The sequence below is a fragment of the Pyxicephalus adspersus genome, chromosome 12 (genome assembly GCF_032062135.1).
Source record: "Pyxicephalus adspersus chromosome 12, UCB_Pads_2.0, whole genome shotgun sequence".
NCBI classification, from domain to species: Eukaryota; Metazoa; Chordata; class Amphibia; order Anura; family Pyxicephalidae; genus Pyxicephalus; species Pyxicephalus adspersus.
This window is the reverse complement of record NC_092869.1, coordinates 38,353,075-38,376,119: the sequence shown is the minus strand read 5'-3', so window position 1 is coordinate 38,376,119 and position 23,045 is coordinate 38,353,075. Positions and strand designations below refer to the sequence as shown.

General features: G+C 40.3%; 1 protein-coding gene across 1 annotated transcript in view; it reads right to left on the bottom strand.

Annotated features, from left to right (window-relative positions):
* Window positions 1-22,767, bottom strand: part of NIN (ninein) — an 81,154-nt gene extending 58,387 nt beyond the window's left edge. The window contains 3 exon segments of the mRNA XM_072428441.1: window positions 772-853; window positions 4,128-4,322; window positions 22,723-22,767. Of these exon segments, the coding sequence (XP_072284542.1) occupies window positions 772-853; window positions 4,128-4,301 (256 nt within the window). The 5' untranslated portion in view covers window positions 4,302-4,322; window positions 22,723-22,767.
* Window positions 22,768-23,045: the final 278 nt, after the last annotated feature.

The following is a 23,045-nucleotide window of genomic DNA, read 5'->3' as shown; positions in this document are numbered from 1 at the left end:
GTTCAACTTGGCACCTGAAAGTTTTTTTTATTTCTGAATATGTTTATAGTTCAGTGGGGAGACCTATGGTAAATTACAGAGATAACTAAGGGCTTCAAAAAAAACATACATTATACATATAAAACTTACCACTGGAAAGCCCAATATAATCTAAATCAATTAGATACATTCTAGAAATATCAAAATAAAGAGGTGTGCAAAGTTGTTCTTAGTAGGAACCCACAATCTGAGCAGAAAAGCAAGTGTCCCTGCCATAAAGCTGCAGAAGTGACTTTGGCTGTCTGCATGCAAGCAGCAACCTCTCTGCTAAGTCCATGTTCTCCATTTTTCTGCTTTATGGGCTGCTATAATTCTGAATTACCAAGGAACTTCTGCAAACAGCCTGCTGCTTTCACACAGAGCTGTACAGTTCTTTACTGCAGAATGCTGGTTGGGCACAGGTTTTCTTGGGCTGCAGCTGCTTTCTAAAGAGTGTAAGTGGAATAATTTTGCAAACATATTTTGCTAAACCTAGAACAAATTTAGACAATTTATACAAAATGCAGATAGACTTTAAGAGCATAAGATGTCAGACTCTGGTTTTTTTGTGGCTCTTTGCAGCAGTCCCAACACTCCCTGGCTACAGCTCCCCAAGTAGGAAGAATGAGGTTGACTGTTAAATATTTATTGGATATGGCCAGTTTGGTTTTCACTCACCACCACATAGTACTGGATCCATGGATATTTGAAACATTGTAATAAAAAGTAATGATTAATAGGCATGTAGGTTACCTGGTTCTGGACAGTTCTCCTTATTGGACAGAGTGCTGGAAAGGACATCTATGAGGGCTTCTTTAAACTGGTCAAAATGAACCTGTGGAGACAGGGAAAAAGTATATTCTTATGGGGAAAAAAAATATGTGCAACACAATTTGTTATCACAATATATGTGATGGAGCTGGATCCACTATTACATCAGCATACACCATGGGCAGTCCTTTGGCCCAGTTTTGAATATGCCATGGTGTCTTTAGGGATGCTAACAATTCCTTGTTCCTTCTACCAAAGATAAACAGTCTATCACTGGGTGCTTTTGCTGAAGTTTTTTCAGGTCTGAATTTTTTTCCCCCATTGTGTTTTTGCTTTCTGCGGTTAGACGTCCTTAGTCCGATGACCAGAATCATTTAACAAATGAGACAGGGTCATCATAAACATGATCCATGCATAAAGAACCTGCAGCACATTCCCATACTCTAATAATTCCCTCCAGCAATTCTACCAATTTCAATGCACACTGGGAGCTTCTCACAATCTGCAATAAAGTTTCAGCAAGTCAGAGAGCAAGCCTCATATTTTCTTAATAAAGGACATCCCGCATCTAACCTCCATCCACCAGACTTTCAATCATTGCATTTCAGTTCTTACATGGAAGCTCAGAATTACATGTGGATGTTACCAGCAGCAAAGTGCATAGAAATACAAGCTGCCTAAGAATGCCCACCTCCTCCAGACTGACTTCCACCCATTTATGCATTTTGAGATTTTTATAACCTCTTCTAGAAGCCAGCCCACTGCTTGCACCAGGTATTTTGATAGCAGTAGTAAAGCAGGTAATAGGATTATTATTTTTAGGATTCTTTTCATCACCTTGCTGCCCCCTTCACTTTGCAATAAAAAAAAAAATTATACATTGTAAAAGATTTTAGAATATCAAAATGTACTGATAACAATTTTTTATCATATGATCTTCTTCCTATGTATCTACCACTGTTAAGACTTTTTATACCTGGATCAAACTGCTAAAACCCAATAAAACCCACATTGGCACAAGCAGGCCAAACCATGGCCTTTATTCCATAGAGATCTAAAGGGTTTAGAAATCACACTTTATTAGTACAAAAACATTGATCAAGTATTATTTACTCTCAATTCAGAGGCTGGAGGACCCAACGCTACAAAACTGGGCATCTACCAAAACAAAAAATCCTGAATAAAATACAGACACCGGAAATGGTCATGGCTTGCCAGTGTAGGATGCTGGTTGAAGTTCCAAAGCACATAAAAAAAAAAAAAAAAAAAAACGAGGGACAGGCTTTTTCATTTTAGGGTAACAGATAATTTCTGCAGAAACCAAATTAGGCAAAACCAAACCTTCAGCCTATCCAGCAATTTAGATGTCAATGTTGCCTCTTTGTTTCCAGACATGTCACCCCTTAGAAAGAGTAGCGGCAACATTTGTCATGACATCTCATGAATATGCATTCGTCCTGAAGATAACACAATAAGGACACAGTAAAGCAGATTGGGGGCTGGGTAACATAGCGACACTGCAGCTTTAAGAGAGCCTGACGTGTATATCGATGGAGCCCGCCACAGCATTCCATTGTACTTCTACAATTGCTTTTGATATAAGCAAGAATGCTGCTGCTGCTGCTCATAAGTTCGCAAAATATAATGAATCACCAAAATCTGATTAGGCAGTGTACGATATTAGGAAACACTTTCCTTCCCATTTCCTCAACTTCCTTTAAAAAAAGGCAGCTCCCCTTCCCCCATGAAAAGTCAATATTAAGTCACATCCTCCCTAAAATAGATGCTAATCAAATCTGACCAAAGCTTTATCTTTCTTGGAATGTATACCTAATATGTGTAATGTCTGGGCATCTGCTCAGAATTGGTCGTACCCGAAAATTTGTAAGCAGTGCGGCTGAATTTGAATCGGGTTGGCTAGAGAAATTCTAATTATGGTTTGAGGAAATAAACTGTGCTTTGCAAGCAAGGCGCCTTGGAGGCATGCACACAATGGGCAGTAAAATATATAATAAACAAAAGGAATAGGAATAAGAGAAAAAAGGGAATAATAAAAACAATGTGTACACAAGTATTTATTTATAGGGTGCATTTACATTTATTTCATCCTTATGTGGATTTTTTGAACATTAAGCCATGCATTTCCTTTGACTGGACCTTTCAAAGAAATCAGTGCACTAACACACACAATATACACAGTGGTATCTCAAGGGTGGTGTGGGGTCTGCGGATCACACCAGTTGACACCACCAGAGGGGCACTCCACCCTACAACTGAGGAAAGACCACCATAAAAGCCACTACTTCTCACTGCCTCCGAGCCCACCAACGCAGACAGTGTGCTCACCAATTGGATCTAGGAGGGCAGCTACAGGAGAGCCATTGAGGGATCTGCCCTTTTCTCTCAATTTTGACACAATTTGGCCATTCCCACCATTCAGCACTATGGCCTTCTCTACTCTGGGCGAGTACATGACAACTCTACACAAACATTTCCTATACAGTGTATATAAATCCATGCATTACAGTTTCATGTAGAACGTAGTGCATAGCATTGATGTAAATTTAGTATAAATAGCAATACAAAACACATACTACAGTAATGAGTGTAAGAAATCTTGCTCAATGAATAAAATGTACACAGCTGTAAACAGAACCTTTGGTGAGTGTTTTGTTAATCTTAATTTGTAGCCATTTCATATGCTACAGCAAATTTTGGACCCTAATATTCGAGGTCCATTTACATAACTAATGGTAATGAACTTAAAAGTACACTGCATTTTTATTGGTGCCCCAAACTAAAGCAAAATGCAATCCTAGCTCATCCCAGTCATGGTAGCATGCACTACAGCAGAAAAATTAATATGATCCATTCCTTTTTTAGGTCCATTGTAGTGCCTTGGCAGCCCAATAAAATAAATAAGGTGCTAGATCACAAAATAATGCGCTTCTAACATCATATCATATGAAGGTGTTGGTGTGATTAAGCCTTTAATAGGTTTTTTGCTGTCCATAAATACAGCATTACTGTTAAAGGTATAGGTTTTACTTCTATTCACCAGTGGTATGAATTTGAAATAAAATCCTTCAGAATTTATTGAAATAAATGTTTTTTTCAGTGCCAAAATGACATTTTCCGGTGATCACTGAGAAAAACGAGCATTCCTGGCCGGTCTGATAGCCCTGCATTCACAATACGCAGCCAGACAGCACCAGATGAAAAGCCCCATCACTCATCTCTTTAAGGCTGGCATGTCGGCCACCCCGTGTCTGGCTCTCCATCACCCCCTCCCCTCCATCTTGTCACAGCTTATTACGGTCAGCTGATTCGACTCTTACTCTGCTGTGCGGGTTATCCTGGAGTAGAGCTTGCTGCAGAGAAGGGGCCACTTCTTCCAGCTGGAGCATATGACAGAGATCTGTCAGCTCTTCCTGTCCCAGAGACCCTGTTCCAGTGGTGTCAAAGCTGTCAAAAAGTTCCTTGAGGCGAGCTTCATACTGGTCTTGCTCCATCCCATCGCCCACCGCTCTGTCCTGCAAGATAACATGGAGATTTGTGAATACGTATATAGACTTACATACCATAACATACCAAACATAGTGGCATTTTCAATCCTGTATAGCCCATTACCAGAACAAACAAAAAAAAAAAAACTTTTAAAAACTTATCATCAGCACAATTCATAGTATTGCATCAAGGACAGTGCTATGTCCTTGGGTGCCATTATTTTAAATAGTACCATATTAGTGCTGCCCTACAGTTAAAATCAGGTCAAGGCAAAAATTTTTCATTGTGGCCAATTCAACTCCAAAAATTGTTAACAAACCCTTAAGGAAACTCAAAGGTAACTGAACTATGGGAAACACCATTGCCAATATTGTGATCAAGAAGAACTAGGTCGGAACACTAAATACTAGTAGTGCCAACGTGGAGTTCAGTGACTTGGGTTAGACTCTTTGGACAAAGGTAAAATGATGGTTTAAGAGTCCAATTACTTTCATCTTTGTCCATCTGAAAAATAAGCCAACATGTTTTGGAGAGCCCAGGACTCAAGAACAGATGCAATGTATAGACTGGGCACAATGCTATCCTTGAGATCTAAACAGCTACCATCCAAAATCACTGTAAACCCAAAATACGATTTACATTGAAACTGTGGAAGTCAAGGAGTAAAGCTGCGTACACACTTTCAATAATTATCGATGGAAACGAACGACCGGCCAAAAATCGCTCACAATAAAGGTGACCAACGACGCCGACGAACGAGAATTGTCGTTGGAAATGAACGGCTGTAGCGGCAGATCTGATTGGCCGACGATCGTTCACTATTTATCGTGTGTACAGTCGTTCAGTGATCGTGCATGTTTCTGCAATACACTTTCTCCTTTACATGCCACTCACTGCATCATTCAAACAATTGTATCTAGCCTGTGTACACTATTGGCGGATTATATTTGAACGATCGTATGGTTACAGCATGTACAGAATTGTGCACAATATGATCGTTCAAGTATAATCGTGCATCATCGTTGGTCGGTCGTAATCGTTCGTTTTCTCACAATAATTATTGGAAGAGTGTACCTAGCTTAAGAAGGTTATATACGATCTCTGCATTCTCCACCTTATTGTAGATCACTGACCTACATAATCTTTAACCTCCTGTTTCTAAACAAGAATATCCAAATCTTCCCACAGACATTTATCCACCCACAATCCCGCTTAGCAACCTGGATGGGATTTAAAACAAAAGCACTCAGACACGAAGCGTCTCTTCCGCTGGGGGAACACAGGGTGATAACATTATTACTACTACAGATACAACAAATATTACACCATACAATAGCATCTATCCTGCAATTACTGCCGGTTTTGCTAACTAAATCCAGATGGTTATCACGCATTTTCCAACCGGGGGGTTATTCATATTCCATTCAGCACAGTCACCAAGTGGGCGAATAATGCCGGAAACAAGAAAAATGTAGAAAGTTGTACAGAAAGCCACAGTAATTAGATAACAGGTTTAATAAGTGCACACGTGTAATAAATAGTGTACAATAAAGCAAAAGTTCAAATTTGGACAAAATGGTATTGTGAACAGATTCCTAATATTGCTTAAGTTACGGAAGGATTTAATGTAAAAAGCAACTTCTCAAAGAATTGTATCATCTAAGTCAAAGTTTAGTTGGAATATTCCCAGTGCTGTAAAAAGGTGAACCAATTAAGAATTGATTTGTAATTTATTTTAAAGATGACATTTATTTATGGAAAAGATCCTTTTCCTTGCATGCCTCTTGTCCTGCACAAAATTTCATATGGTCTGTAAAGCTCCCTGGGAAACCCAAAATTATAGGTCTCACAGTGACTCTGTTTTCCAGATGGTGAGGACAGTTGGCCATGCCTACTCAATTTGTATTTGAGCTCCCTGGGAACCCAATATCATGGGTCTTTCATACAGACAAAGCTACCTAATCGTACTAGAATGGCCAACTGTGATGTCAGTGTTCCAACATCCTATTGGAAAATGGGGGGAGAGGGTTGAAGTCAAAGGGCTTCCCAAAAGTATCTAAACAAGAATAATTATGGCTGAATCACCAGGTACTTTACTAAAGTTTGCATGTTTAAATTTGTTTAAAATAACTGCTTACATTACAATAACATGCCAATGCTTACAGGGAATGTAGTGATTGGGTTTAAGGTGCTGGTCAAAAGCTCTTTCAATGACAAAAAAAAGATGAAACTAAATAATGAAAAGAAACCCTTGACTTCAATTTTAGTTGGGTGAACTGGTTACTAGTTCCTTGAATCTGCAATGAGCTATACCCAACCACCAATTTTGGCCAACAAAACAAGGCATTGTGTGAGCTGAACTTCCTGTAATCTTCATTTCCTAAAGTCCATTCTTCATGTATTTTTGGAAAGCCCTTAGGGGGTTGTTAAAAGTCAATAGCACCTTTTAAATGGACTTTCAAAAAGTGGAAATCAATCTCATGAACGACCTAGTGTGCCCCCAGGTCAGAATCTCTCAACAATGGTGCCAAAGAAAGAAACAAAAGCCTGTATGTGGATCCAACTCTTACCCAGTCAATCCAAAATGATGGGGTAATACACTCCCTATTCTGTAGTAAGGCTTGTATCTCTTTAAATCCAGCAGACAGCCACTACTGGGTTAATTTAATCAACTTCATTAGAAATGATCAAAAGCTGTTTCTCCCTCTTCATTGCAGCCCCTGTGATTACATTACACTTTCATAGAGCTCCTCTCTGCCAGCTACATTTGAACCTATGCCAACGAGTGCAATGTAATTAGCAATCATGATTGAGTCATTGTACTGAAATAGCAACAGCTCTGTCAATCCTTATTGTGACTAGCAAAAATACAAAAATAAAAAATATATGTGGTTTCTCTTTTGTATTGTAAAAGTTATATATTTTTTTTTAAGGATAATATTAAAGTACTTTTCAAAGTCACAAGGACACTGAAAAGCCTTTGTTGTCAGGAACTAAAAAAAAGAAACACAAATTCTTATTTTTCCAAGGTAAAAACAAAGGCACAAGTATCAGAGACGGGTTATGTCACTGGTCTCCAGTTAACGAACAGGACGTAAGCTAAATTAGGACACCGACTTTCAATTAGAGTCAATCTTACTGCTTTCCACCTATCGGATAGGCTACTTTCCCAGTGAGGTTTCTAGGGTTTGGATAGGCAACATTCTCATGGATGTCACCAGTCGGAGTGAATAGGTTGAAATGCTTGGTGATGCCATGGGTTTCTAAGAAATGCCAAATCATGTTACCAACTTATAATGAATAAATGTTCTGCATTATCAGTGATGGTCTTACTCACTAGTAAATAGGCTACATGTGTGGCCTACCCATTCACTAAAGACTGGTGAAGTTCCCATGCCCCTGGCCACTAGCAAATGGACATGCAGCATTCTAATTTAGGTCACCAATGCCCATTGAATGGATTCATTCTCATTGAGGTCATTGTGCTCTAGTAAATGAATGGGCTACATTCTCATTAGCATTGGGTTCCAATAGCTCCAATGTTAAGGAACCAGCTCGGTGGATATTTCCTGTAGCCCAAAGGAATGATTTTCATGGTTCCACCCACTATTAAAAAAAAAGTTTTGGGACTATATTAAATTCTAACATGTGAAAATCTACTGTTCTTTAAGTTTCTTCTGTGATACGTACTAGCTTAGGGAAGAGCTTTTTGGTTCTTTTTAACCTATCTCACCATAATCTTGTTCTACTTTGTTTTTAAAAAGGACCAATTCACAGATTTCTGATGCTCTAGAAATTCCCTCACTCCCTCTCACAGTGTGAAAGTTGCCACCAAGACAAAAAAGGAAAATCTCCCCAATGAGGCCACTCAAAAGAATTTAACACAAAAAAGATGATCTGATATTGCCTCTAAAGAAACCGTCTGAGGAAATTGGGTGGCCCTTCCTCTTAAGAGGAGGGATCACAAATAGTACCCCAGTGCACAGTTTTTGTGTGGTGTTTTTGCACTTACAAATTTTTCAAAGCACAGGGTTTTTGTTTAGTGGATCATGTTACGCGAGACTCGATAAAAAAAAATAAAAATAAAAAAAAAAACAATAGTTTGGGTGAAATTTCACCCAAATTTAAAGTCATATGATGTTCCTATCAATAAATTTACTGTCCATTATTTATATGCCCTAAAGGCAAAGGAGGAACACATAAGTATTATATTTCACAAAGTCTTGTGGTTTCACTGCAGGGAAGCAAAATTAACACAGAACTTAACACAAACCTGGCACTGATGCAACATGTTGCCATTCCAGATGCCAGTTATGAAAACACATTCAAGCTGGACATCAAATTTGTACAAAAAAAAAAAAATATGTTGTGTCAATGACAAAGCACAATTATTAAGGGGGCTACAAAAGCTAAGGTGATCTTTGTGAACAACCTTCAATTCTCCACCCCGAGAACTCCCTAAATCAGGGACAGCACACGCCCACCAGGGTGACGTGAGGGATTCCCTGTGCACGGAGTCCAATGTCAGTGCAGGCCCCGTTCTTGGAATCAGAGTGGGCCTGGTCCTGCACAGCTTACGCCCACTATAATGACGTAGGGGATTCGCTGCGAACACATGGGGACTCCTGTCCTGCAGATTATGCCCGCCGAGTAGCGGACCGATAATTGCAAGGCAGTTGATAAACCCTAACGAAGTATAAAAAAGCTTTTTTGTACGTGTGTATTTTATACTGTGGTCAACAGTGCTGGCGGGATGCATATTATTGATTTTATGACAGAGGCTGCGGGCTGGTGGAAATATGAACACGGGCCGCAGTTGGCCCCCGGGCCGTACTTTGGACATGCCTGCCCTAAACAAAACATACGTTTTATAAATAATGCATTACTGAATACAGCTGCATCAATTGGTGTTTGTACAGTCTGAATGTCCCCCATCTCCTCTGCAACCAGAGTACAGCTTTACGATGAGTAATAACCTTGATCAGGAGTGGAAGGCTTGCAAGATGAGGCAGACATGGCCAGGTTTAATGTTAAAGCTCATTTATAAATATATAGTTTATCCCTAATGCTACCAAGAGAGATTTTCACCCACACCATAGCCGGTGAATATTGTCACAATATGCCCATACTTCTATCACATTTACATTAAGAGATTCCTGACACCACAATGATGCCGTCTGACCTTCTGCATTGCATTCTGTTCCCGTTATCTTTGATGTCACATGGGCACCAAACACCCTGAGGCTTATCTATTATGCATATTGACAATATATTTTTTTTTCACTCACCATCCACATTAATTAACTGCACACCACAGCAAACAACCAGAACTGCAAATGCAAACACACCCTGCAGCAGCAGACATTTATGGAGATGGCAATTTCATGTGCATAAATGGCATTTGAAAAGATTAGAAGCCAACAGGAGGGTTCAGCAAGGACTGGCATGACTAGAATGAAAATGAAGAAATTAGGAGAGGCCGCTGTACCAATCAGCTGATATTTTGTAGTTTCCTGCCAAAATAAGAAGATATTTAGGTCGCCGGGAACTTGCAACGGTCCTGGTTATTAGCTGTGCATTTATTCTAGTTAAGGGGCTACTCCAGGAATACAGTTACAAACAGGAACTGCTTTTGTATAGTTCTCAGACTTACATCAGACTAGCTTTTTGAGCTTCATGGTGGCATTGCAACAGGATAGTGACAATTCTCATTTGTAACTTCAGTTCTGCAATCTCCCTGCCACTGTCCTATGTAAAGTCTGCACTGCTAATCATACCATGACCCTTAATGAGTCCCTTTTCCTCTTAACAACATAAGCTTTATTTGTTCTGCAAAGTATAAAAGCTTTGCTAACCCCCTATTAGTTAAAGGTTTGTATATGTGCCTTTTGGAGCAATCTTGAGTCCGGGTAGGTGTTCTCCTGGGGTTCCCTTTTTTTGCAGACGGTTCTCTATGGTGCATTGGAGAGTACCCATGTGCATATGTGGATGCCGTATTCTGTATCATTCTACTGTGAAGCTGCTTGGGGAGGGGTGTCAAACTCAAATACACACCGGACCAAAATTAAAAACTTAGACAAAGTAGTGGGCCAACCTTGAAATTTATTGGAAAAAAAAAATGAGGCAGGCCAAATCTTATGAGTGGCCCACCGCTGGAACTCCCTCTTCATTGAAATAGCACGGCTACTACAATTCCCTGCATTGCTTGCATCTATAAAACAGTCCAATGAAGGGCCACGCATAGGTAGAGAGGCCGCTGGTCTATAGACGTGAATGATGCCGGGAATTGTAGTAGCTGGGCTAATTCAATGCAGCGGTGGGCCAGCTGCAGTTCATATTCAGAATTCGTTTGGGGGCCAAAGAAAGGACATTGCAGGCCAATTTTGGCCCTGGGGCCACAGTTGACAGCCCTGCCCTAGAGGCATGTCTATGACACCCTGAGCTGAAATGAACATAATTTGAAACCACTAGGTGTCATTCAGAATGGAAATGTTGCAATGAAGACCGGAAGAAGTTGGGAAGCACAAAGCTGGAGAGGGCTAGTAATGCTTTTGGGACATGTCATTCCTTTCGGTATGAAGCATGCACCAGACTTCTCCTCTTCCTATGAATGATCGCTTGGTAATTAGGTGCCTAGCGCTGTCACAAAGAACATGGGTAGAATCCTCAGACCTATGCAAGCACCAACCAGATCATATTGTGCCACAGGCCAAGTATAGGGTTTGCAGTTTTACCCCAGAAAGTTGGGTGGTGGCCTCTGTATTGTGGCCCAACTTTTCAGTTACCACCCAAAAACAGCTAGATAGTACTAAAAAGTGCTGGGTAATGCACACAGCTCTAAGAGGCTGGGGAGAAAAAGAGGATGCCATCCTTTTTTTTTTTTTAAACGCAAGTTCCCCAGCATCTTTGCAAATAGACCTTGATGAGAAGGACAATGTAACTTTTGCACATGCGGAGGAGTTATGTCATCAGTAGCCAACCAATGGCAGAAGAGAAATGCCATGGACTTGGAAAAGTTGATGGCAAGGATGGCAGCTTAAGTGGATGCAGCAACGGAAGCATCATGGACCTGAAGGGCACTTAGAAAAAGGTTGGTTCCATATTCGGAAAGCATGCCGTGTATACTTGCCAATTATGGCAAAATTTCAGCCAAACCAATGAAAGATTTGCTCCGCTTTAACCTAGAGTTTGCAAACTTGTTCCAGGTCCGTAGTTCAGACCAGAGTACTTAGGTCAGCATAAATCAAGACAACTAGTATCTGCAGAAAGAGACAATGGCAGCTCCCTAAATTCTAGGGCGACTATATTCATCCAAAACATAAAAATCAATTCTTCTCTTGTAAACTGTAAACCATCAAATTACTAAGAAACAAATATTTGTTCCAATCCTGTTAGTACACAGTTAGGCCTATTCCCACAACAATAGCTGCGAGTACTAAATTAGCTCGTGCTTTTAGTGCTAAATTATCCAAAGCGTTTTCCCCAACAAAAGAATGTATTCTAAGTGATTTACCCCCCTTGGCAGCAAAACCCCAAACACCAAAATAAACAGCTGCGACTGAATGCTAATAGCCGCGAATTAACTGCGTTCTCTTGAATATTTAACACCCTCAAGAATATGAATTGTGCAGTATAAAAAAATAAATAAATAAGCAGTCGTTTGAATATTTAAAGTCAATAATTGCAACCTGTGCGCAAGTAGGAAGCGTTCCAACTTCAGCAATTAGTCAAAGTTCTGACTGCCTAATAAAAAAAGAAGAGAATGCCCTAATTATGCATTAGATTGAAAAATCAGGAAGAATGAAAATATTTTCTGTTTTGCTCGGTGTAAACAAGGAACAAATGAAAGCAGTACTTCAGTTTAATTAATGAAGTCGTACGCCTTTCTAGGGTGGATACACATGGGCAGTTTTTTAAATTTTTGATCAAATCTTAAGGAAATAGGAATTAAAATCCATTCCCTACTGATCACACCCCACCACTTTTTACACTTGATTGGTCATGGGTAGGGTAGATCGGACATGCTGTTAAATATTGATGGAAATTACAAATTGTGCCATGTGTGCATATAAATAATGATATCCAATCACACTTCCTTTTTGCCATGTCAGAAAATTGGAAATTTGTATATGACTTTAGAATGATCAGAAAAATTAAAATCTGATACTTTATTTGAATGCAAAATTGGCATCAGATCTTCCCACAGCATCAAAAAAAAAATGTCAGATGTCTGTGCTCATTTGTTTACTGGAAACAAATCACAAAAGATTGTTTGCAGTGAAAGTGGAACAAACAAGCTCTGTACATCCAAGCACTCTTCTGTTCTATGGAGAAGGGGGAATGACCGAACGGTACCCACTCTGCTCTTCTCCATAACATGCACAGCAATTGTGACCCGTCGGTTGTTCTTTCATCGGATTGATGAACAATGTTGGGGGACTGCTGTACGTGTTTTCACCCGAGATGATGGGTGAAATAATCAGATGTGTGAATGTACCAAAAGTCTTCAGCAAACAGTTGTCACCCTATAGGGAATGCATGTACATAGCAGCATCACCAGGTATCCTCTAATTCAAAGTTACAGATTTAAAAAAACTTTTAGAATTGCAAAAACATATTTAACTTTAAAGATTTTAGAAGTTTAAATCCACTTGAATTAAAGTCAGAAAGCAAGCCAGCATTTTGCTTTGTTATGAATCACATGCACATGGACATTGTACCATTAGCCCCTATTCTGCTTAATCATTGCCAGCAAAGTGCTATATTGCTAGCCCCTCCAGTATGCATTGCTATATACATTTAATACAAGTGATCAAGTTGCCTTGAAATAAAAAGACACCATGTAGTAATAATACAAATAATAATAATAATCACACTGCAATGAAACACATCTAAAATCCACAAGGAGTATACAGAACACAGCAAAAGGAACAGCAGCATAATGGAGCAATTACTGGCTTGTGTCAACAAAAGAGCTGAAATTATCATGAACAGAGCTGAGCGCAGACGCTGTCATGAATGAGATGTGCGATATTAAATAGCAATTACCCTGCCTGCAAATAATATGCAACGTTAGGCGCTCGCTCCGGTGATGGGGAAAGCTCAGTGTGAAGCGAGGCAGATATCAGTATTCATGAATAATCAGGATTTTTCTGCATTTGAGTGGAAATTAGTTACCTACGTTTTTTGCTGAAGTCATGTGACAGCCCTGCTATTGTGTTGACAGGTGATATGCAATTATATTCACTAGAGGTAGGTAAAGAGCAATGCCAGGCAACACGTAAGGAAAACGAGTACGCAACTAACCTTAGCCGATTTGCCAAAATACCCAACCTATGTTTATACCAACCTACAGATGTAAAAACAAAAAGCAGCACCGGCGGAAATACTTACCTACTTTTTTGTCCCCGCAGTTGTTTCTTCCCACCACTAGATGTCCTCAGTCTTAAGTTAAAGGATGCTCCATATTCTTCAACCCTGGAAGACTGAGGACATACTATGAGTGCAGGGCGTCATGGTCCTACCCCCAATGGGGGGAGAGCAGCAATTCCATGAAAATACTATTCATCACTTCTAGAGAAGATCCAAATAGAAAGAAGATAAAAAACATGCTGGAAATAGCATCTAAAATGATTTAATTAGGTTTTTATAATCATTCTCTAACCAAAGACTTCTTTTCCGGTTCCACCAACATTTGTATACATCTGACCTTCTGTATGTGAGGAACCAAGAAGTCTTTACATACCAAGCTAGGGGTTCTGCTATACTAAAGTCTAGCTTTATACTTGGCTGTCCTTCTGCCCATTCCACCAATCTTCATTCTTCAAGTGCTATGGCAATCTAAAAAAACCTTCTTATTTGTGAGGAAACGCCAGATCAAAAACCAAAAGTGGAGCAGTGGCACAGCCATTTACAGGCTTGCGTGTAGAGAATCAGTTTTAGAAGACTGGTTTCTATAATATAAACCTTGCTTGTTTCTTGTTCAGATTCTTTGCCTTTTTTATCTTCTGACTCCGAATGATTAGACAGCTCAGGTGTTCAGATAATCGTCATAGTTATCCCCATGCTTGTCGCCATTGTGTGACTACTGAAACTAAAATATCAGCTTTGCATCCAGGCAATTAGCATTGTTTAGAATAAGCTCAGCAACAGAAGTTTACATAATCCCTGAATCTAATGGTCTGCCATCTAATCTGCTTTAAGGAGTGAGGTTGTGTCCCTATAGGACTTGAATGGTAACCTGAAACTCATTTATACATTATGAATGTGCATCCAATGTACTTTATGGAACCTAAAACAACAAAACAATGTTTTTTGGGTATGCCACAATGCCCAGTTTGTTTGAGTTAACTGCCACTCCATTGGGTAGAAGATGGCTACATCCACTAGAAGATGTAGGCTACCACCGCCAAGCTTTCTAGAAGACTTTTTGTCATGCCATACCAATGGATTCCATAACCTCAAGTCACAGAAAATTTTACAATTAGCATATACGTTCTGTTCAGCAATTCGGAGGGCACAGAAACCATTGGATTGGCATAACAGCCAGTCATCTAGCATTGACAGGTGAACCAAGTAGAGCTTTTCCATGAAAGTCCAATGGAAATTCCATATTAAACCACATAGGCCGAACCTAAAACACCCTGTCCCATACCAGTGTGCCGTGAAAAAGTACCTTTGGTCTCGCTGCAAACCTCCAACACGTCTGCAATCAGAATGGAATAGAAGATTTGCAGAGCTAAAGCAAGGAACGTGCTGGCTCTCTGTAGAGAGATGGCTGCTTCCATACAGAGAGCCCCTTTATAGCAGGAAACAGGCTTTGCTACTCCGGCTGTGGCTACTTTCTAATGACAACATATTGGATCTTTTGTATTTAGAAGATTTATGCTGGAAGTTTATTTAGGCTTTACAATCAGCACCAAGTGTCTCTGCAGATTATAGACAAAGCTGATGTCACATCGGAGTGCCAGCTCGGTGTGGCAATGTATTCATGCGGGATATATCCTCTGTCTGCAGAGACAAAAGCAAAGCATCAGCTCCCCTAGCAACTAAGCAATGTACGAAAAAGCCACAACAAGGCCATTATCAGCAACATAAACATTACACACCCTCAGCACTGCGGAAACAAACTCGGGCAGCCAGACTGCCACTTAATAGGATTGCACACTGTTTAATTATAGGCAAGCCAACTAAAGCCTGCCATTCACTGTGATCTGCTTACTGTTTGCTACATGATAACTGAATATAAAAGGACAACCTTTCATTTTACCAGCACGAGTGGCAACCCAAATCCATAAACAAGCAGCACTCAGCCAACTTAAAGCAGAACTCCAGGCAAATATCTAAAAAGACAACTTAAGTGTCTATATATTTGTAAATCTGAGCAGCCACCATTGTAATTTATACAGCTGTGCCAGGCTGCAGGGCCAAGAGGGTGACAGCATTATGTTTAAATCTGTGTTAAACCAAGAATTTTTTTTTTAAGTAGGGTGGGAAGAAGTTTTAGGCAGGTAGAAGCCCCTGTATTGTGACCCAATTCTTTATTAACCAGGAAGGTTACTGAAAAGTGCCGGTAGTGCACCCAGCTAAGAGGGGCTGGGGAGAACACTGGCTTAAGTTAAAGCTGAACTCTAAGCAAACTGTACAATACATAATAGGAAAGTTCAAATGCAAAGTAGACTGTGCTTTTGTCCATTCAGTGCCGAGTGTTAAAGAGCTCTGGCATACAACAAAGCCTGGTGACCTGGCAATCACTACTGTGCCATATAGTCTGGTTACTTCCTTGCCCATAACCTCTGATTGGACAGTGAAAGAACAAAGACTAAGGTCAACCAATTCTGCTCCCTTTAAAAGCACATGTGCACTGCAGAAAACCATATAGGCTCCTAGAATTAACCTCCTTCCCAGGCCGAGCTTTGATGTATAACTAGTATAGGAGGCAAATACTAGGTCAAATTCATCTAAAAGGTATGCCAGGGCAAAGTATACATATACTACATTTCTGCATTACAGAAATCCCTTCTTTTTTTTTGCAATGGCAGAAATACATCAATGAATTCCAAGGTCTGCTACGAGCTAACGACACATCATTTTGTGGATTCAGTGCTGGCATCTCTGCTCAGTGTACAAGCCAGAATTTTTGGGTGGTAAGAAATTGTAGGTGGGTGGCAGCCCCTGTATTGTGACCCAACTCTTCAGTAGCCACCCAAACACAGCTGGGTGGTCACCAAAAATTGCCGAGTGGTGCGCCCGGCTAAAAGGGGCTGGGGAGAACACTGCCGCTTATATTTCTCATACCAAACTAATCACTGTTCTCATTCTTTTTAACATCTGAGCATATAAGAGGTAACGGATCAGTGGTTTGAAGGCATTCAGGCAGCCAGTAACCGCTCATACAATCGCTTGTGTGATTCAGCCCTAAGCACAGCAATAACGCTACAAATATCCAACCACAGAACGCTCTTCACTCTGCTGAAGCCACACCGGGTACATAGTGCCATAAAGTAGTGTGCATTGGCAAGTATGGGTTTTAAATTATAGTGGATTATAAATAACCCGTCTAATGTTGTACCATATATACACATACAGTGAGTGAAGGGAACATAGGACCACTCATTCTTTTGCACGAAACCTATCCAGAATGAATAAAACATTTGCGCTTCTGATATTGCTAGTTTCCATGCCTCCTATGCCGATTTAATAGTCTCTTTGTGAATCACTAACCCGGAACAGGAATATCAAAAGCTCTGACCTCACTTGACATTCTACATCCTAATAATAAAATATTGACACAATTGTGTGAATTGTTTCAGGTCTGTGTCTTAAACTTAGGTAAACCAAAAAACCTTGGTGATCTTCTTATAGCATACATGCAGCACAGTTCTTATATCACCTAATGTATTAAAGTTTTATTAAACCTTCCTGCAAAACTTTTTCTTTGTTCTGAAACCATGACTTTTCCTTTTCTTAATAAATGGGTATTGCATGTCATTTCAATTCCTATTGACCATGCTCCTTCTGATGTTATCTTGTATGTTCTACCTCGTATGTGTTTTCTCTGGCACACTGGTTTTCTCCAGTATTCCAAAATTATTCTGGAATGCCGAATACCCCCCAAAATTAAATATCCCCCCCCCCCCCAATACTGAATAGTTTGAAGAAATGTCCATATAATTGCAGTTTTGTGCACTGCTCTATGCCAATATTTATTCATGCTGGCTTCAGTAATATGTGGTTTATGCACCTGCACAGAGGTTTGTAATTCTACCTGTGAATCTGCAGTGGTAGGTGGCAAAGAACCCCCCAGGTGACCATGCAAGGAAGTTTTTTTTTTTACTTTTATTTGTTATTGTCATGCAACCATATATTGTTAGCTTACACTGTTCTGGTTAATGTTCCATACACACAGGCTTATTTTTGGAGGAAGCCTATTAAACCTAACTAAATTTTTGGGATGTGGAGAAATATGCGGTATATATATATATATATATATATAGAGGTAACCCCACATGAATATAGGAAGATCATGCAAACCTCTTGAAGATGGTGTCTTGGCTAAGATTTCTGTCCTGGTTGAGAACAGCATAAGCGGTCAGAGCTGCAACATTTTGGAGCACAAGAGAGTCTAAGAAACATTATATGGATTTTTAAAATGACGGTTCAGTGATACTCAATGATCAATACAAGCTGGTAAAATACGTTTTAAAAGACATGCAAAATTTTATACTATAACTGTTGCACTGGTTACAATTTATAAAATGTGTAACAAAAAAGAAACAAAGCTGAAAAACCATTTGCAAGAATGAGCTCAGTCAATGTAAAGCAACAAAGACCTAGAGGAGGCTTTCAAGTTTAAATTCAGGACAATAAGCCATGGCTGGGAATAGCTGGGAGCTGGTCATCTGTCAATAGAAGCGGCTCAGCCTTGCAGCTGTTTAGAAACTACATCACCCAGCATGTCCTAAGAGAAAGGCGGGAAAACCTAGATCTACATACAGGCTGGTAAAAGCAGGGGATGCTTTAGGGGGGTCAAGTTCACCTGTGACTGCTATAAACTTCTAAATGAAAGATTGTTTCCAGCAACAGAAGTTTGATGTCTGCCTGACATCTGTAGAGGTCTTTACGTCTGCAAGTTGCAAGCTGAACAAGGCATTTAGTGTCATAGCACGCAGAAGTGTGTTGGATGATCAGCCAGTATAAACATTGTTGATATCATTTTAAAAGCCATTTAATATTTTTTCAAACTGTAGCAATCATTGAAATAATCGCCATCAATTCTGCCATGAATTCCTGGTATAGGATGAAAGTGCTCTGCCCTTGTCTTCCAATCGTGCTCTTAAGCTGTCACATTGGCTTCTAATGGAGAGTACTGCATGGTCCACTGACCATGGAAAAAAAAAAATTATTATTTTCACACTTTAGTTGCTGGTGCGTCCATAACCCAGCTGGCGACTATTCCACAAGCAATGTGTGTGACCATTGTTTATTGGCTGGACATTGCACTGACACCTCCAGTCTAATCATAGAGGAGCAATACGGATCAGCCATGAAAATCCAGCTCAGCTTATCCCCCCCTCCCCAGAGATCAGCAGGCCAGGGGAATCTGCTTTACTCTCATACCAAGAGGTCAGGATTTCCAAATGTCACCACATTGTCCCAGGTGAAATAATTATTGTGTTTGACCTACACAGTTCTATGGCCATTGGAAGGAAAACACAACTCATTGGTGGTCTTTGAAGAAACTTGGGGCTGCCACTGTCAATTTCTTTTTCTACAACTGAAAGTTACTGATCACGCTGATCCTTTGTTTTAACATGTTGAGCCATGAACCCAGAACAAGTATGTGGACAAAAACAGCTGACTTCACACCAATGATCCCTACATGCATGACTTTTCCATGCACAAACTGAAGCCAGATGATCAGCAGTTGGAAGTCATCGATAGCAGCTCCTGTATAAGAAAGTTTGACTTTAAGTGCTGATGCACACTTTTTTGTTGAGGAGTGTTGCAGTAGTCTTCGGATTAGGGTCCTCTTCTCCTGTATCACTGTCTGTTTTAGTCTGTCATTTGCAACCACTATTTAAAGTACAGCGCTGCGTAATATGTTGGCGCTATACAAATCCTGTTTAATAATAATAGTGCATGCTTTAGAATGCTGTGGTGTCCGTTTTAAATTTTTCAATTGCAATGCACCAAAAAACATTACTATGCTGTGTTGGTAATATTACCAACCACAAAGCACCAACATCTGAATGAGCCCTAACAAGAACAGAGACATGGAAGCGGGCATACTTATCCATTGGCTTTAAAAGATTTGGGGACAATGACCAAGCACAGATACACAGATTACAAACCAAGTCTACTAGATTGTAAGCTCTTCGGGACAGGGTCCTCTCCTCCTGTATCACGGTCTGTATTAGTCTATCATTTGCAATCCCTATTTATTGTACAGCGCTGCGTAATATGTTGGTGCTATATAAACCCTGTTTAATAATATTATTAATAATAATAATAATAATAAAGTGTTATCTTGTTACAAAATGGGGAATCAAAGTATGACAGACGTTGGATTACCCTGCCAGACATAAAAATAAAGTTTGGATTACGGTGGCACCTGGCCAACTAGCATTTGCAAACTCAACAACATATTCAGCCTTTAGATCAGTGTTTCTTGGTCTTTAACATGGGGAACCCAATAAAATATCTTTCTGGTCTTCAGGGAACTCCTGCTATAAATACTATATCCACAGCATGTTACAGTGGGGGTCAGTAGGAAGAATGTCTCTTACGTTGCTGGCCATTGGGAAGAACGTCACCCTTACACATAGCCAAAAACATCATTGGCGTCCGATAAATTGACCCGAGTGGCACAAATTGCTTAAGGAACTCCTGCAGAACCTCTGGAAGAACCCTGGTGGAGATATACTGGTCCAGAGGTTTTACAAGACACTTTGTCTATGTTGTTTAGTATTAGGTATCCAATATTTACCTTTGATTTATAAATGTAAACTCTAAAGCACTGTATAATAAACAGATGCATCTTTATTGAAAAATATTTATTTTTCTTGTTTATTTTCACTTTCTGTATCTCAGTTCTGCTATTCTCCTGTGGCCACTTCCTGCACTTGCTCCAGATTGGCGTTGCATTGCTCAGGGCAGGCTTCCCGACAATGACAACCGTCCTGGGAAACCGAAACAGAGCCTCATACCCCCTTCCTCCATAACAAAACATATTCCTAACAAGAACAAGGCAGGGGTTTTCAGCTCTGAATATAATATTGAAAATCATTTTTACTTGTCTTGAACACATGAGATCTTAGGTATTGAGTGTACATCTATTTTAAATTACAAAACCATAGACGAGGATGGTCATAATGTAAGCTCTTCGGGTCGGGGTCCTCTCCTCCAGAGTCATTGTCTGTATTCATCTGTCATTTGCAACCCCTATTTAATGTGCAGCGCTGCGTAATATGTTGGCGCTATATAAATCCTGTTTATTAATAATAAAAATAATTAAAAAATTACAAATGCCAGGACACTATCTGCATGGAGTTTGCATATTCTCCCTATGTTTGTGTGGGTTTCCTCCGGGTACTCCGGTTTCCTCCCACATTCCAGAAACATGCAGTTAGGTTAATTGGCTACCCCCCAAAATTGACCTTAGACTACATTAATGACATATTGACTATGGTAGGGACATTAGATTGTGAGCCCTTTTGAGGGATAGTTAGTGACAGGGCTATGGACTTTGTACAGCGCTGTGTAATATGGTGGCGCTATATAAATACTGTGTAGTAATAATATTAATATTTGGAGTAGCAAGTGAGCAGCCAGTTCTTGAAGGCGATGAGTTGGAAGAAGGTAATATGTGATGGATCAATGTGATTCAGATTAGAACCAAATGGTGATGGCTGGATGACTGGCACCTTCAAAGCAGCTTGTGTGGTGTTCGTGAGATGAAGTGATGGCATCTATCAAAAATGGTTTAATTAAGAAATTAATAGCAAACCATGGCCAAGGCTCAATGATGGGAGCAGGGATGGGGGAGGCTAGCCAGTCTGCTCCGATCCCACAGAAGACCTATTCTGGCACAAACTGATGAAGAACTTAATGCCAGCCATGGGGGAAAGGCAACGGAACACACACAGGGCATTACAACGTTCTGTGCAGATAAGACAATCACAATGCCCATGCTGACTCTACATGGGCATGTAAACATCTGAACCACGGAGCAATGTTATTAAATTTTATTATTAAACAGGATTTATAAAGACAGTGACACAGGAGGGGAGGACCCTATGTGTTTTATATCATATCCATGGCAGCCAGATGCACTATAGGAAGAAGGCATTGTATCTGCCGGACATTTGCAACCCCTATTTATGTACAGCGCTGCATAATATGTTGGCGCTATATTATTCATAGTTTATTATTTAGTAATAATAATATTAGACTGGTGGTTTTAATCTTTTGAACTATCAGCACAAGAGTAAGAAATCCAAATCCCAGCATACAGTCCTTCATCACAAATCCAGACAACCAAGCCGAGCAACACACACCTCCTCCTGGGTGAGGACTGTTTACCCCCAGGGCATGGAGCTGTCAGCCAGCACATTACAGAGCTGCAAGCCACAACCTGACCTCCAGCAACTCAACACAGTCACCACTCATCCTGCACTACTGGGGGGGGGCAAAACATCCCCAACAAACTTTCCTAATAATGCCAAAAGGAAGCCAACCAGCAGCCAATCAAAAGCTTGCATTACACAAAAGTGGGCAAACAGTTGCCAATCAAAAGTTTGTATTATGCAAAAAGGGGGTAACCAGCAGCCAATGAAAAGTTTGCATTACTCAAAAAGGGGGCAATTAGCAGCCAATCAAAAGCTTGCATTACACAAATGGGGGCAACCAGTTGCCAATCAAAAGTTTGTATCACATAAAAGGGGGGCAACCAGCAGCCATTCAAAAGCTTGCAGTACACAAAAGGGGGGCAACCAGCAGCCAATCAAAAGCTTGTATTACTCAAAATTAAAATATGGACAACTGCAAGAAAAGAAAGATGGGGGAATAATATCTTAAAGATTTCTGATTCCAAAGCTAGCCACATCATATAGGCAGTCCTATAGTACCCCATCATATGCATGCAAAAATCACATATCAGCAGCTGTGTGTCTAAATAATGATGGATTGAGGCAGCGCAATGCTAGAAGAATTAGCGCAAATGATACGCCTTTTTAGCGTCCAGAATACAGGGAGATAGCTAGCAAGATGTCTGAATAATAATCCCATCCATAGAGCCCTGTACAATTTCAGGGCATGTCATTGCTGATCCTGGGCCCCCATAGCTCTAGGGCCACACCAGCTGCACAGAAACGCCCGATGGATGCTGCAAGCTCCCAACAAGCCAATGCCAGGACCGTTACTTACCCCTATGGTCAGTGTGTGTGCCTCTGTGTCATCCTGGGGGCCCCGGGGCTGATTTTTTTACCCCGAGCCACACTTGGGGTTACCACCAGGGGGGTTAAGGGACTTCCCCTTCACTTAACAGATATATTGAAGGATAAAAATCACACTTGCAAATATGTTAATTTTATAGATTTGTCTTAAAAAATAAACTGAAAAATGCCTAAAACAAAAAAAATCCACTTACCTTCAATCCCGCAGGGCAGTCGATCGGTCCGGAGGTGTCTTCCACCTCCGAGCCTGCATGCCGGGCACCGTTTTTGTAAAGTTTTTAATTTTACCTGTTA